Source organism: Zosterops lateralis (genome assembly GCF_965231275.1).
Source record: "Zosterops lateralis genome assembly, chromosome: 11".
NCBI lineage: Eukaryota > Metazoa > Chordata > Aves > Passeriformes > Zosteropidae > Zosterops > Zosterops lateralis.
Genome location: NC_139771.1, coordinates 17,255,995 through 17,273,393, shown reverse-complemented (window position 1 = coordinate 17,273,393; position 17,399 = coordinate 17,255,995). Strand labels below are relative to the sequence as shown.

General features: G+C 39.6%; 1 protein-coding gene across 1 annotated transcript; it reads left to right on the top strand.

The window, feature by feature from the left end:
- Window positions 1-387: 387 nt before the first annotated feature.
- TMF1 (TATA element modulatory factor 1) lies at window positions 388-17,315 on the top strand (the record flags this gene model as incomplete). The annotated part of the gene is made up of 17 exons (XM_083869552.1): window positions 388-529; window positions 2,513-3,756; window positions 4,622-4,725; window positions 5,584-5,710; window positions 6,582-6,687; window positions 7,315-7,457; window positions 8,223-8,389; window positions 8,542-8,698; window positions 9,135-9,227; window positions 9,826-9,982; window positions 10,516-10,708; window positions 10,955-11,024; window positions 11,110-11,202; window positions 12,166-12,276; window positions 12,807-12,953; window positions 13,335-13,460; window positions 14,255-17,315. The coding sequence occupies 17 exons, from the start codon at window positions 388-390 to the stop codon at window positions 14,396-14,398; spliced, it is 3,324 nt and encodes a 1,107-aa protein (XP_083725678.1). The 3' UTR covers window positions 14,399-17,315.
- Window positions 17,316-17,399: the final 84 nt, after the last annotated feature.

Sequence of the window (17,399 nt, the reverse complement as noted above, 5' to 3'; positions counted from 1 at the left end):
AGGATGCCCAGAGAAGCCGTAGCTGCCGCACCCCTGGAACTGTTCTAGGCCCGCTCAGACCTCGGAGCGGAAAGCGCCTGTACCCACAGCAAGGACTGGAACCGGACAGTCCTTAAAGCCTCTCCCAGCCCTGCAGCCGAAGCTTTTCCTCGCTGGGGCGGTGCTTTGAGGGCGGGCGCGGGGCCTGGTCGCGGTGCCCGGTCCCGCCTCCCGGACGTGTCGGGGCGGCCGCGGCTGCGCCGGGCGCGGGTGCGACGTGGATCCGGCGGCGCCTGCGCGGGCCCCGCTCGTTGGGCTCCGCTCCGCTCCCCCAGCGCCGCGCCCGGCCCGGCCCGGCCCCCCCGGCCCGCCGGCAGCGGGGGCTCCTGCGGGGAACGGGCGCCCACCATGAGCTGGTTCAACGCCTCGCAGCTGTCCAGCTTCGCCAAGCAGGCGCTGTCGCAGGCGCAGAAGTCCATCGACCGGGTGCTGGACATCCAGGCCGAGGAGAGCCCCTGGCCCGACGCCGTCATCCCCGACTACGGTGACGGTAAGGGCGGGCGGCCCCCGGGGCCTTCCCCTCCCCGCGTCCTCCTGCCCTTACCCTGGGGAGCTTTAACCGGCCCTCCCGCCCAAACCTCCCCTGGTTTATATAACTCACAGTCCCCCCCCTCAGTTTATATAATTCAGAGTTTATAGACCCCCCTGATTTATATAACCCAGGTTGTGCTCCCTCCCGCGCCCCCCGTGAGGGGAGACACCGGCTCGAAGCCCAGAGCCCAGCTGGTGTCACCAGTGCCCTGCTTTTATCGCATGGATAACACTGAGCTTCATATCCCTGCTTCTCCAGGCCTTATTTGTTTATATTCTTTTTGCTGATGGGTAAAAAGATGGTAAAAATTTGGTCAATATTGGTACAAGCTGCTCAATAATAAAAAAAAAGGGGGAAATAAGGCTTTTTTTCAGAGGCTTGCATGGATTCTCTCTGTGCAACAGGAAGGGCAGAGTGGAAGCTGAAAGTCTGGTCCGTGTGGACCAAATGAAATTTCCACTTTTCAAATTTCCAGTTCATAATCCTCCAGGATCTACTGAAATTATTGTGCTTGGGGAAAAGTTGTCATGGCTATGAGGAAGTGTCTCCCCTGTACCTGTGCTAATGGAGAACCTGAGGGAATGGCCAGCCCGAAGCTGCTGTTTGGAAGGGAAAGAGCAAAAAAGGAAAGAGCAATAAGCTTCTCTTACTAGAAGCTCCCCCCAAAATAATATCTTAAAGAGAATAATAATAATAAAAAAATAGGATGGGAAACTAAGTCATCTGGAATCAGTGTCATTGTTACAACTATATCTAGAAGAACTGTGTGTATTTGGAGGAGGGGGAGGTTATTTCCAGGTTGGTTGCTCAGCAAAGGTCAGTTTGGAATGTCCCTTTAGGGCTTGGCAGTCATATGAGTGGTCTGGTGTCATCTTAAAATGCAGAAATTGCTTATAGAAAACTCTGTCATGCTTAATTTCTCAAAGCTTTAGACTTATCCAGTCATTTTTAAAATTTGATTTATATCTTAGTATTTATGGTAGTTCTGTAATTCATAAGAAGAGCAGCAAACATTAACCTGCATCTGCTTTTCAGGGAAAACGGACTTGTTTTTAAGAGATGTCAAATATGTTCTGAATGTTACAGTTAACTCAGACCTTTTTCTGAAGCTGTTGAATCATGGACAAGGTAGCAGTAAGTCAGATGTTTGTAGTACTAAATCACACATTTGTAGTATTTTGGGCAATGAAGACAGTCATTATCTGAATTTGAGATTTGAGGCCAACAGCTATCAACTGTTCTGAAAGTGGAAGCCAGCTTTAAATATTGTAGCTCAGTGTTTTTAATAGACGTTGCTGTATAGAGTGGGTTTGTTTTTAAGTAGCCTGAAATAGTTATTTTACCCAGATTATATTTGTAGGTACAAAATTGGATGTTGTTTTCTGATTTCCCTTTCTTACTTCAGCTGCTACTGAAATCTGATGCTGAAATTCTTGTTCTTGCTGTTGACAACTCCTGGAAAACCTGGAAGAAACACAATAATCGGAATTGTTAATGTTTTAGGGCAGCTTCAGAACTGAACAATTCAGTATTTCTCCACAGAAGAAGAAAATTCTCAGCTGGGCTGCTGCTGATTTTTGTTGTCAGCTCCATGCTGATGCTTGGTGTATGAGGAAAAATGAAGTTTCTCAGAAACTGAAGGGCAAGAACCCTTCTTACATTGTGAATTCTGCAAATACTTAAAGCTTTTCCCCTCTGTTTTCTGTAATGGTGTGTGAAGTGTTTATGTGCTACTTGCAGATAACTTTTAAGACCTTGTAATTTTTTCCTCCTTTTTTAATCAGTATAATTCTCTTAACTACAGCTCTTCAGGTTGTTTTGCCTGGACTCCTTTCCCTGTAAGGGAGCAGGAGCCACATTTGCTTTTGCATGTAGCCTTCAAAGTAGGTTTTTTTTGGTTTTTTTTTTTTTGCCTATCTCCCTTTTTCCCTTTTTTTTTAGGAACAAACTCTCTCATAAGTGGAGGATGGGACACATCTTCCTGGGGCTTGAGCTCAAACACAGAACCCCAGAACCAGCCAGTATCACCCACAGCCATCACAAAGCCCGTGAGGAGGACGGTGGTGGATGAGTCTGAAAACTTCTTCAGTGCCTTTCTCTCCCCAACAGACGTCCAGAGTATACAGAAAAACCCAGTGGTGTCTAAACCTCCAGCCAAATCACAGAGACCCAAAGAGGAGGTGAAAAGCACTTTAAAGGAGTCTCAGCACTCCAGTCAGCTGGAAGGGGCAGTGACAACAGAGGCAGAAGTGAAGGATTCCTCTGTAGCTGTCCTGGACTTGAAAAGCCTTGATATTCCCAAGGAGAAATTAGAAGAGGATGCTGTGCTTAAATCTGATGCCCAGCATGAAGCAAGCACAAGCGAAGCTACTGACAAAAACGTGTCTGCTCTAAATTTTGAAGAACCTGAAGAAGATTCTCCTACTGAAAAATCCAGTGTAGGAGGGGATGGAGCAGCAGGTGCCCCCGAGGGCACTTCTCAGCCCCTTGGAGCAGGCACGAAGGACCTGGGTTTGGAAGGGAAGGAGAGAAAGACTGAGGACAGACAAAGCAATACCCCATCACCTCCCATCAGCACCTTCTCCTCAGGCACTTCCACAACGAGTGACATTGAAGTTCTGGACCACGAAAGTGTGATAAGTGAGAGCTCAGTGAGTTCCAGACAAGAAGCTGCAGATTCCAAGTCCAGCCTTCACCTCATGCAGACGTCGTTCCAGCTCCTCTCCACCTCTGCCTGTGCGGATTACAATCGCTTAGATGACTTCCAGAAAATGACAGAGAGCTGCAGCTCCTCGGATGCTTTTGAAAGAATTGATTCATTCAGCGTGCAGTCCTTGGACAGCAGGAGTGTCAGTGAAATAAATTCAGATGACGAGTTATCAGGCAGAGCCTCTGCCTCGGCGTCTGTCGCTGTCAGTCCTTCCGTGCCAAAGACAGAAACGATTGACGCCCTGAAAAATAAATCTGAAAACTTGAATGATGCTCCTGTGCTGCATGCTGAGGAGGCTGAGATGGAAGAGAGTGGGAGAAGTGCAACCCCTGTTAATTCTGAGCAGCCAGATGTTGTTTTGGTTGCTGCTGTGCAAACTGTTGAAGAGCAGGTTGTGAAGGAGGAGGCCGAGCCCCAGCAGGGTGCTGGGGAACAATTGGTAGAAGAGGACACCGAAAAGCAAGAGCTTAAAAAGGTAACTGAAACATGTATTGCAAACAACCTTTCAGTTACAAATGATACTCCTGACATTTTCTTCCATTGTCCTGTATCTCTTATATCAGCTTATTTGAATTAATTAATTGATGCTGAACTATCTGACGCTTTAAAAACTGTCCTTGATACCCTGCAGTGGAACAGTACTGGTGAAATTTCTGATCAGATAGTTGTGGGTTTCCCCTCATCCACCTGGTTGTCATTGTTGTGAATTGTGAGTAGGGGTGGTAAACAAGAAGCCTAATAGGTCAAATGTGTTAGTTTAATTATTTGGTGTTTTTATTTGTATATTTTCTTATATGGTTGTTATTTATCTATATTCAGTTTTCTAAAATCTGGTATTAAGTAATTGTTTTGAGGATGTGAGCTTGGAGCTTTTGACCTTGAGTGAAAGTTTTCTTTCCTCATCTGAGGCTACTCTGATGCTTTGTGCTAATGTTTCACAACATTAGAAGAGACCTTCCCATAGAAATTATTCTGTAAAGAACATTGTGAGTCTTAATGCTTAATGTTAAGCCATAAGTTTTATGGACTACCAGCTCTAGTTAAAAACTTCATGCATGATTAAATATCACTGTTGATGATTTTGTTGAGGAACTTCCTTGAGCCACGTGTGCTGATTTAGTAGGATGTGTACAGCTGTAGAAAACAGGTGTCTTTGTGCTCAGGTGTGTGGCAGAGACATGGTAATCCTCACTGACTTCTGCCTCAAATTCCTGGAGACATTGACCAGTTCAATTTTAAATAATCTTGTGAGGGAATGGGGTGGGGGAAAGGGAAAACCTGCCCCTCTTGTGCTTTAATTGTCCCATTCATCTTATCTTTATCTATAAAACCTTGTCCAGATGATTGATTCATTAACTGAGAAGCTGGAGAAGAGGGAAACACAGTTATTAAGTACTAGTAAAGAAAGGGCTCGCTTGGAAGAAGCTTATGATAACCTCAAAGAGTGAGTATAAAATGCACTCAGTGCTGGAACTGTGCCTTTGCTGTAATAAAATCTTAGATAACAGATAAAACAAGGTGCTTTATGACTGGAACAAAGGTTACAGGGGATGTGCACTGTTTGGGAAAGGTGGAAATGAGGATTGCATGTGCTGTGATGGGATTTTTTTTTTTAAAGACATGTTATTTATTAGAGCCCAAATCTCTTTTGGGAGGGGACTGGGGAAGGATTTTTCAATAAGCAAACAGTAGGAATGACAAATGTGGAGAATAAGTCTTGGTTACTAATGAAGATCTTTATTATAAGACTGGATTTAGCTATTAAGAGAGACTGACTTCCCTAACACAGAGAAATGAACCTGATTTACCAAGTAATTTGTTGACTAAAATGTAGACAGCAAAAATATGGAAGAAGGGCTGGTTTTAGGGGAAAACATGAAATTGTATTTAATTTGGTTAAAGTTAAAAGGGAAAAAAATGGAAACTTGTGTTTTCCAGCTCATTGATCAAATATTGAGTTATAAAATTTACAGATATATGATGCTGTTGTTTAATGACTAAATTGTTCCTAACTTAAAAAATAAATAATTTACCCAATACAGATTATGGTTAATGAAAAAGGACTTTATCAAGGGGAAAAACATTTAAGCTAAATCAAGCATTTAGTTGTTGTCATGGGTAAACTACTGAATTAAGATCTTTGATTGGGACTTCTAACACAGATGTGAGGTTTTTTGACTTTAGCTTATCATGTGTAATACAACTAAAATACTTTTTTAAAGCATTTAAGACAACCTGTTGCAAACTTTTTGGAGTGTCACTTAACTGTGGAACTGTTCTGAAATGTTAATTTTAAATGCAGTGAAATGTTCAGAATGAAAGAAGAGAGCAGCACCCTTTCATCTCTTAAAGAGGAGTTTGCTCAGCGAATTGCAGATGCTGAGAAGAAGCTCCAACTAGCCTGCAAAGAGAGAGATAGAGCTAAAAAGGTAATTTGGCTTTTTAAATGAAATTAATATTTATTAGTTTATGACACAATTGAATTTCATGAGGAAAAACAATAAACATTAACCCAGGGAAAAGCATGAGGCTGTTAGTAACCAGCATGAGTTACTTGGTGATCACATCTGTGTTCTTGCTGTGATCCAGCTTGGGGAACTCATTTATGTTGGTCTGGCTTGGGGAAAAAAAAAAGAGATTTAATGTGTGCTCCCATTCAACTTGTACCAAATATGTGTTTGCATTGATAAAGGAGAATGGCCTCGGGTGGGAGGAAGGGGTGAAGAGTGGGAATGGCTTCTTTAGAGGATTAACTGGTAGGAAAATTAAGGGCTGATGACAGATTGATTTGGAACAAGCAGAGAAATCTACAGCAAAGTTTATGGGGTTTAAATGTTCTTGACCTGGTGTCACAGCATTTAATTTCTCTAGCTTAATGCAAAAAGGAAACTTGAATCTAACTGGAAAACAAATATTTTTCAGCTGTTTGTCACTGTGTTGACACAGCAGTGAGTTGAACTAGAAAAATTATTCAGTATCTACGTGTGAATAGGACAGGTTGGGTTTTGTCTGTTGCAAAAGTTTTGAGAAAATTAAATGGATGGGGAAGTTGGAACAAATTGTACAGAGGATTTACAGAGTCTCAGTCCTTGGAGGTTTTTAAAACTTGATGCAATATGGCTCTGAGCAATCTGTTTTGATCAGATAATCTCCAGAGTTCCCTTCCAACCTAAATTGTTTTCCAAGCAAAGCCTTTTGAGAGGAAGGGCAGCAGAAGAAGGTGATCAGTGTAACTCACTCTGTGTTTTTCCCTACGTGTGTTTTAATGAAAAGTCCTAAATATTTTATCCTGTTGTTTAGGAAGTAAAGACTATTAAAGAGGAATTGGCTACTAGACTAAATACCAATGAAACTGCTGAATTATTGAAAGAAAAAGAAGAGCAAATCAAAGGATTAATGGAGGAAGGTGAGAATTAACTTTTTTTTTGCAGCAAAAATAGGAAGAATAGTTTGAAATGTACTGGCCTTGCATACAAGCCTTCTTTGTGTGGGGAAAAAGTGCTAAATTTGAAGCATGTTGGATGTTTCTGAAGGTTTGAAGCATTTAGTGAGAAGCAAAGAGCAACAGGAGGGGTCAGGCAGGTTCAGATGACTGGAGAGATGCTTCCTTCAGGATGCATTAAAAGGTGCTGAGAGGTAAAACCAGGGTGTGCAGAGCAACATTCCCTGTTCCATTCAGAAGAAATCTAATGAGGGCATTGTTCATAGCATTTCTACACTTTAATACTATTTAATTTTGGAAGTAAAATATAGATACTAAATGAGAAGGTAATTTAATTTTTTTCCAATATAATGAGCTCACTTGCTTTATTTTCAAAGCATTTTACAACCTATCCTATCTCAGTGTAGCAAGGATATCTCAGGATAAGATAGATTTAAACTTAAGAACTTGCATGAAAATATGTAAGAATAAGTATTTCCACATTTACTGAACTATTATTTTCATGGGACTAAAGAGCAAGGCTGGTGTGACTAGAGAGGAGCCATAGAATATCACCAGTATGCACTAGCTTCATGTTCAATTTCTTCACAGGAGAAAAGCTTTCCAAACAGCAGCTGCACAATTCCAATATTATTAAGAAATTAAGAGCCAAAGAGAAAGAGAGAGAAAATACTAACACAAAACAGAGCAAAAAGATTAAGGAATTGGAAGAGGAGTTGCAGCATTTAAAACAGGTGAGTTTGGTGGTTTTTTTTTTTGTTTTTTTTTTTGTTTTTTTTTTTTTTTTTTTTTTGTTTTTTTTTTTTTTTTTTTTTTTGTTTTGTTTTTGTTTTGTTTTTGTTTTTGTTTTGTTTTTGTTTTGTTTTTAAGCTTTTTATATTAGCTGCAAAATTGCCTTTGGGAAGGCTCTTGAGAAAGTGACTTTTTGTTTTCTCGAGACTTGTCTATTTCATAGTATCCCAGAATGGTTTGGAAGGGACCCTAAAACCCATCCAGTTCCCCTCAGAGACACCTTCCACTATCCCAGGCTGCTCCAAGCCCTGTCCAGCCTGGCCTTGGACATGTCCAGGGATGGGCAGCCACAGTTTCTCTGGGCAGCCTGTGCAGGATCTTACCATTTCACATTATTGGAGCTCTGGGTTGTGATTTATGTGTGTATTCCTTGTGAAACTGCAGTGAGGGATCTTCTCAGCTGCTTGTTTGCACTTGCACTGCTGTTACCATGTGATCTAGAAAACCTGTACCATGAAAATTTGGGCAGTTAGTGATGGAATCAAGACCTTACAAATTTCAGACTCAGGATGTGGAGTTGTCTGAAACTGGTGAAGAGCAGCTCCCTCCTCTGGGGAAGGCAGGGAAGGAAAACCTTTCTCATTTTGCCAAGTGTTAGATGACTTTAGTCATTTTATCCCAAATTGGCTGCCACTGTTATCACTGTCCTCAGTGTTGTCAGCCCCACACCCTGGGCTTTGTTTCATGTTTCTTGTTTGCACTGACAGGTGCTTGATGGCAAGGAAGACCTTGAGAAGCAGCATCGAGACAGCATTAAACAGCTGAACAGTGTTGTGGAGAGACAAGAAAAGGACCTTGCTAAACTTCAGGCAGAAGTGGGGGAACTGGAAGAAAGGAATAGGAGTGTGCAGGCAGCACTCGACAGCGCATACAAGTAAGCAAAGCAATCACATCTTCAGATTGTGGCTCTTCCTTGTGCAATGCTTGTGAAATATTTAAATGTAACAAAGTTATTTGCCAAGTTGCTGTTGGCATTTAAATATACTGGGGTTTGTTTATTTGTTTGGTTGTTTTTTTTCTCCCCAGGGAACTTGCAGATCTTCACAAAGCTAATGCTACCAAGGACAGTGAGGCTCAGGAAGCAGCCCTGAGTCGGGAAATGAAGGCAAAGGAAGAGCTTGGGTTAGCACTGGAAAAGGCCCAGGAGGAGGCTCGGCAGCAGCAGGAGGCTTTGGCAATCCAGGTGGGTCTGAAATGGGGTCAATAAACTCTTTAATTCAACAAGTTCCTGTACTGAGGTGCTGTGTACACCTGATGTAATGAACTGGGTGGAACTTGCTTTTGTGTACTCAGCAAACACCCAGAGGATTTCTTCCCCATGGAACTGGTTCCATGTTAAGGGCTGGTTGTGCTAATACTAATTTTATTTAAAATTACTTCTAATTTTACTTGTCTAAATGAAATCACTTTGAGAGGCTCTGTGTTAAGTTTGTAGTACTCTGACCTCTTAGGATTTTTAGTGATATATCAGTGTAACTATTTGTGTGCATGCAAAAATGAAGCCTTTACTTGTAAACAAACATATCCTGACTAACACTCTTTGAAAATTGTGTGGGGCTGTGGGAAGGAATAGGTGATGATTTTGGCAAGAATTCAGTAACAATTTCTTGTTTATTTAGGTGGCAGACCTGAGGCTGGCACTGCAACGTGCAGAGCAACAGGCAGCAAGAAAAGAAGATTATTTACGGCAGGAAATTGGTGAACTACAACAGGTACTATAACAAACAGATGATGCCAACTTGCATCTGCAAAAATAAAATGCCACCATGACATGAACAGCCTGAAAGAGAGGCTTTATTTTCCTGGTTACCTGCAGTGGTTGTCCTTTACAGAGGAGCAATAAAAATATTAATGAAAATGTTTTTTTACATCACATAGTGGAAAAAATCATAATTTTTTATGGTGCCTCTTAAATAGAATGCTGTCCTTTTTAAATACGAGACAAAATACAGACATTGATTTTGTGGTGGTTGTCTAAAATTACTGGCAAATACACTTTAGAATGACTCTGTATCTGCTTCTTAATAATATTTTTATTGTTCTTAAGGGCCAGAATATAGATTGTTGCCAAAATGTTTCAAATTATGTCCAGAGCTCTGGAATTTCTGGCCCTTTGCTCTATTACGTATCTAAAAATATTTAACTTCTCTCTTGGAATTTCACACTTTACCATGAGTTTGAACCACACGAATATTACATTGTGAAGCAATAATTTTAGAATGTAAAGCAGCTGCTGTTTACTTAGATGAATTCTGTATGAATCTTTCCATCCATCTTTTAATTTTAATGATATTTGATCTGTGATTTCAGAGACTCCAAGAAGCAGAGAGCAGGAACCAAGAGCTGAGCCAGAGTGTCACCTCAGCCACACGACCCCTCCTGCGGCAGATCGAGAACCTGCAGGCCACGCTGGGGGCACAGACCTCTGCGTGGGAGAAACTGGAGAAGAACCTTTCTGACAGGCTGGGTAAGATAGTTCAGCTTGGACTGAACTGTGAGGCTCTGGGTGAAGATGTGAGATGCATGAAGGGAAATGTAAAAGGGTTTAACAGTTGCCCAATGTGTAGATGGTGGGTCAGGAGAGATAAGCACCAAATGCTTTCCTGTAAGGAAATGGTGTTGGGGAGGTTACGCCAAAGTTCTTGGACAGGTCATACATATATTGTTTGATTCAGTAGTAGCCTATTGTTTTAAATGAAAAATACATTAAAAGCCCAAAGGTGGACCCAAAGAAATTATTTCCTTTCTGGAGGCAATCTGTAATTGTATACTGCATTCTGAAAGAGTTTGAAATCTCTTTATTCTGCATTGCTTTGATCCTCTGTCTGTGCGTGGAAAATATTTAATTTCCTTTATGAAAGAAAACAAGATGTATTTTTTAAGAAAGATTAATTGCATATAAAAAAATTCTCAAATTCAATTTCGATGTGTAAGTAAATGGCTCATATTCTAGATGTTTGTTCAAAAAAGGTTCAATTCCATGTTGTTTCTTACTATTAGGTGAGTCTCAAACTCTTCTAGCAGCAGCTGCTGAGAGAGAACGAGCTGCTACAGAAGAACTTCTTGCTAATAAAATCCAGATGTCTTCTTGTGAATCTCAAAACAGTCTTTTAAGGCAAGAAAATACCCGTCTCCAGGCTCAGCTGGAAGTGGAGAGAAACAAATTGAAGAAAATGGAAAATGAAAACAGCAGGTGAGTTCATTTTTGGTAAAGAGCATTTCTTCATAACTGTAGTGAAATGCAGTGTTGATATGACTCTGCAACATGTTGGCAGAATGTTACAAAAATGTTGTTAAGGATATTTTGTTTCATGCTAAAGATTGAAAATTATTACATTCATAACACTTTGTAGCCTTGCAGCTGTGTTTGTTTTAAAAGCATCTGAATCTACAGGCAATAGTTTTTTAGTGACTTTACCTCTTCCCTCCCTCGATATAGGTATGAGGTTGAACTAGAAGGGCTCAAAGATGAGTATGCAAAAACCTTGGAAGATGCAAAGAAAGAAAAGGTATTGCCTAGTTCAGCATTAATCTCTGTTTTATGGTTGAAATCTGAGCTAACAAGAGATTAACAGCTGGTGTTTATCTTTGCAGGCACTGCTGGCTACTCAGTTAGAAATGGAGAAGATGAAGGTTGAACAGGAGAGAAAAAAGGCTATTCTTGTGCAAGAAGCAGCAAAGGAGAAGGTGCCAAAACCTAACACTTCTAAGTCTTACTGATATTGTCTTTATTTTAGTAGATATCTATACCTGCAACTGCTAGTGTCTGGCAGTATCTTTCTAGTGAAATAGATGTTGTGTTAGATTCACAAAGTTTTGAGTAATAGTCTATTTAACCTGAGAAGAGGTAAAATATGGATTATTGTCTTAATCCTGTGTTCTTTGAGCACTCTTGGATCCTTTCTCTTTTGAAGCTACTTGTTTTCTTTGCTTACACTACCAGCATTGCTTCCACTGGATTCCTGCTTTGTTTCACATGACTCTGTGCAATGTTCCTCATGCTTTCCATCTGAAGTCACAGGTCACAGACCAATCTTCAATAGTCATTAAATTCATTACCACTAATTAACAGCTACTATTCAAGTAAAACTATTTCTGTTGGTTGTTTGTTACTGTCTCCAGTTCTAAAATCTAAGTGCTTTCCCCTTCAGAGGTTAACCTGCTTGCAGATACTGCCTGAAAAAAGGGGCCAGTCTGTTTTGAAGAGGTATCAGTAACAGCATGTGAAAAATCCTGGAATTTAATTCATACACTTTATTTAATATGAAGAAAAAGGCCTTAACATTAATTCTAAGAAGAGGTGTTGTTCTGGGTGTGAGATATTCTTTCTGTGATACATTTGGACATACAAAATTGCCCCTGAGTCTATCTTGGCTACTTGAAAGAGAACTTTTCTTCGGTGTAATTTGCAGCTTCTGTCTTGATTTCCTGAAAGGTCTGGGATCTTGAAGAAAGGCTGTGTTACAGCACAGAAATTCTTTGGTGTTGAACTTTCATATGTTTTGGGTATGGGGCAAGTAGAAAATCTGTCACATAGTGTTCTATAACTGTTGGTGAAAAAAGAGAGGCTATTTCTAGAATCTCTTTTAGCATGGTTGTGCACATTTTTTCTTTTTCTAACTGGTGATATTGGATGTGTTTGTTTTCCAGGACCGAAAGTCATTTACGGTTGAAACTGTATCAAGTACCCCCTCCATGTCCCGCTCCAGTTCCATCAGTGGGGTGGACATGGCAGGTCTTCAGACCTCTTTCCTCTCACAGGTAGGATGGATCACCTAGAATGGCTTTTTTCTTCTTGACAGACCACTTACTTTCCTCCTCAAGAACTTTTAGTAATGTAGAAAATGACTCTTCAGGAATGTATTGGCCTTAGATGAGGTAACATCCTCTGCAGAAACATCTAAAATCTGCTTGCAATATGTCTGTGATTGTAAAACAATTGATTTATTTTTACTTGCACTCCTGGTTTAGGGCACACCTGCTCCCAGGCAGCATCACTGACTGCTGTACTCTGCTGTCTCCTACTGCTGCTCCTTCCCTGTCAGTCCAGTTCATGCTGTCAGCATTAAATGGCACCTGTATAAGTGTCAGGAGAACTTGCAGTAGGGAGCTATCCCAAAGTGTACCTATTCATCTCAAGCTTTTGTTTTAAAAGCAAGCTTAAACATTGAAATGCTTGCCTAGCACAGTAGAATTTTAAGTCTTATATGATGTCATATTTAGGAAAGGGGATATTCCAAACTGGGCATATTTTTATCTAATTTTCAGCTTCTCTAACCTTCTTTTTATAGGATGATCCTCACGATCACTCATTTGGACCAATTGCTACCAGTGGGAGCAATCTCTATGATGCAATAAGGATGGGATCAGGTTCAAGTATAATTGAAAATCTTCAGTCACAGCTGAAACTAAGAGAAGGAGAGATTTCACATCTACAGGTATCTTTTCAGAAAGCTTGGTCAGTGGTAGGAGAATTCTGTGAACCAGCACAGCTGTGTAGAGATGAGCACAAGAAAGAATGGTTGGTTCCTTTTTTGTTTTGGCAAGGAGCTATCCAGAAAACCTGTCTGTCTGAAAAGTAGAAAAACCCAAGACACTGAGATTTGAGGAGAAAGAGTGGATCTGAGATGTGCTGATTCACAGTCTGGCTTAAGAATAAGCCTAATTATTTATTTAATAATAAATAAAATATTTATTTAATAAATAAATAAATAAGCCTATTTATTGTATTTATAAAATACCATGTGTATTTTGACACTGTATTTTATAAATACAATAAATGCTTTATTTCTCCTGCTTGTTATGTGTGTTTACCTTAGCTGGAAATTGGAAACCTGGAGAAAACTCGATCAATAATGGCAGAAGAACTGGTTAAATTAACAAATCAAAATGATGAACTGGAAGAAAAAGTGAAGGAAATACCCAAATTGCGCACACAGTTAAAGGTAAGTGCATTTCTGGTGTAAATCCAGCACAAAATGCAAATAATTGCATTTCTTTAGGAATAGTCCTATCAGTTTAGGAATCTATTCAAATCTGTCTCTAAGCATAAGTGACTGAAGAACTTGGTTTTTTGATTTTTCTTTTATATGGTAGAATCTAAAAATGCCCACTCCATGGTTAGGCAGTCACTTCAAAACACAATTGTTGGAAACAGGTGCTGTGCCTAAGACTGTGTGCTGAATCAGGGAAAAGCCATTTTTGTTTCTATCATTTAGACACTTGTCTGGAACTGGATTATTTAGTAGAGGAAGTGTTTTTGATAAATAGCATGGGTTTACGAGCTAGATGCTGAAGCTGAATATGTCTCCAGTAGAGACATATTCAGGGAATAGGACAAATAATTGAAATCTATTGAATTGAAACTGAAATATTTGAGAAAGTTTTGGAATAATTTTTGGATACAGAGTGTTCAATGACAAACTGGTCATTCCTGTAGTAAACCAGTGTAGTTTTATAACTGATTTTAATGCTTATAGCAACTGAACTTCAAGGTGTTTCAGTATGTCCTCTGAAGCCAGCACTAACTCTTTTTAAGATCTTTGGGATGTCTGTCTTTAACATCTAGAATATAAATCTAGCTGTATTCAAAGCACAATTTACTTTTGAAGAGTTTACTGTGCACTTCACTTTGACAAGGTAATGCTGCAGTTATTTCCCCTGGTGGTGTAAAACCCTGTCCCAGCAGCAGCTTTTCTGCAGCTGAACTCCAGTGAGATAACCAGGTGTGTCCTTGCAGGATTTGGATCAGAGGTACAACACCATCCTCCAGATGTATGGGGAGAAGGCAGAGGAGGCTGAGGAGCTCCGGCTGGATCTGGAAGATGTGAAAAACATGTACAAGACTCAGATAGATGAACTTTTAAAGCAAAGACAAAATTAATTCCTCATGGAACTCTTAACACTGTATGGTGACGGACTGTAAAGATAACTGTTTATGTAAATGCTGCATTTAAATGTCCTGTAAAAAAAAAACTGTATTATAGAAAATGTGACTATATAATAGAGTTCATATGTTGACAGAAGAATCAATGCTTTAAGTGTCCTGTTCTGTCTGCAGTTAAATTATTTGTGCAATATTTAATTTTCTTTTTCTTCAGTCATCCCTGTATTTAAGTTTTTGCTAAATGGTGGGTCATTTTATATAAACAGCAGAAATTATGGTTATTACCTTGCGAGACAGAACTGGAAGGCATGAGTAGTACTAAAGCAGCCCTTGATTCATAATCTTTGTTAAATCTATGAAAATCACATTGGAAGTCTTTCTCAAGTGTTTATATGAGTTTTTCTAAAATCTCATCAAGTAATTTTTAATAACTAAGTAGCAGGACTTGCTGTCTGAAGCATCATTGGTGGATATTTTTGTGACAGGAAAAATCTTAGATTTGTGATTACAACATCTGAATGTGTCAGGGTGATTATTCTTAGACAAATCTGATTAGTCTGACTGCTTTACTCTAAGTCCTCTAAAGCAGAGTGTGAGACTCAGATGAGACTTCAAATTACAGCTTCATCTTATATATTGCTTATGTTCTCATGAGCAGTCTGGAGACAGCAGCTCTGCTTGTAATGATAAATGTGTTCTACTCCTAACACCAGAAATCTGAACTATTAAATATCTGTTCTAGATTTAGTAGCTGATTTTTAACAGTAGCTAGAACAGTTCAGAAGAATGCAGGAAACTGATTTTTTTAAAAAAACAAATTGCTGCAGATCTCATGGTTCCTTTTATATAAGTAGCAAGGGTTAGACTTCTTGTAAAATTGAACTGTGGCTTAATAATAGTTTTCCAGTGATTCTCCAGTGGCTGCAGAGTATTTCTCATGCCGTTCCTTAAGCAAGGTATTGGTCAAAGAGCACTCACATGACTTGGAGTTGAGCTGCATTTTTGGTAATGTCAGAGGAAATGTTTGAATGGGACCCTTGGGAATGCTGAGAAGAAGCTTTCGTCTTCCTCTCTGCATTCCAGAGAGCAAATATTTTGCTGCATCTCAGAACCTACTCGTGTGAAATACTGGGCAGTTGAAATTCTTTGCTTATCACACCAGTGCCTCTGTTGGGAGAGGGTTTTTTTCCCAGACCAATGCACGTTTTAATTTGGGAACACTTTTCCTGCTTGGGTATTCAATGGCCTGACAGACAAAGGATGTGAAGGATGAGGAGTTGCTTCTGAAGAAATACCTCTTGGTAATATGATTTTACTATGGGCGTTAAGGATTTATTCCTCACTGGGAAAACAGTTAGTCACTGAAGTTACATAGGCAAGGGAATGTTCATGGAAAATCCTAGTCTGATTTGAGATTCAGGAAGTTACTCTGTGAGGATTTCATTAAAACCATAGAGCCAGAACACTTAAATTTGTTGCAACTTCCCATCTGTCATAGAATTTTCTAACTGCTTTAATAAAAATACTTTTTTCTCTTCCTTTTTTTTTTTTTTTTCATTGGGAGGTGGGAGGGAATTACCCTCTTGTTGTCTTCCTTTCAGTTTTGGAAACCATGGTGGTACAATTTTTCTTCTAAAAACCTCAGAATTTAACAATTCACCTTCGTATTAAAGCATGCCTAGTTGTTCTAAATTTCTGAAAAACCCCAGACCAATCAAAGCTAAGCAAAAATCAGTCCATATTAAAACACTTGGTGGAATTTTACTGATTTAGAATTACGATGTACAAGTTCAGCCTTTTCTTAAGAAAACAGCTTTTTGTGATGGTCAAAGATTTGAAATTCTGTTCAGCTTTTTTCTACTACAGCGAATCAATAACTTCCTGGTTTTCACCTTTTTTTACAATCTTGGCAGGCAAAATGCAGCAGCAAAGAAAAATAAATTATCCTTTGAACTTTTATTGGGATCTCTTGCTGCCAGTGCTTTTGAAGGTAACATTTCCTGTGTAATGTGAGCAGATGCTCCTGAAGGGCTGACAGGCAGTTCTGAGTATGTCTTGGGCAGTCTTGGTTTCCAGGAAAAGCTTAGCTAAAAGGGAAATTCTAACATGCAATCAGCATTAACTGTTTTAGATGTAAAAATGCAAAAGGTATTAGGTTTTTAAATTTTACTAAAGTAGATGTAAATATTTGTATTGACTATTTTTGGATTCTATATTTCCCTTGTAGTGCAGCCTTTACTGTCACCTAAGAATCAGAGGGCCTTCTGTGTCTTAATCATCAAAGCCTTAGAAAACAAAGTGGCTGTTGGAAGGTAACAGACTTTAAAATATCCTGGTTTGCTCATCTTTGATAGAATTGTATGCTTGTTTTGAAGAAACATTAATGTCTGCTTGAACACACTTAATTCATTGCTCTTACTGAGATTGCCTAGAAGAGTAATGTGCAGAATGAAAGGAATTAGGTTAGAATTCTAGTACTCACTTTTGTCTAAATTTATTATTTTAGAACATTCCTCATGAAAGCAACTAATTTAGCTCTCATTTTCACTGCATATGCAAGTATGAAGAAATGTTATTTAAAGGTTACTCAGTGTAGTGTTCAGAGGGAGCTGAACTGCTGATGGAAAGGCCTCTGTGGATGTAGGTGGGTTTGGATGAGGAATAGATTACTCTGGTACTCACTTCACACCCCATGATCAAAATCCCACTTCAAAATCACACGAGAGAAGGGTTAGTTCTATTTATTTTTTTTCCTGCTACACTGTTTGTTCTAATTTATGTGCTTACATTTTACTAAGGGCTATAATGATCCTTAATATGAGGTGAAATGGTTATCACAGTGAAATTAAACCCCCTGGTTTCTAGTTGTAAGATATGTATAAACTGTAAAAAGCACGGGTCAGCGTAAAATAAAATTTTCCGCTAACAGTGTGCTCTGGTTCTCTTTGAGAAAAGACTCAAAAATAGTTCTGGGGAGGGGGGGGGGTGGGTGTGAACT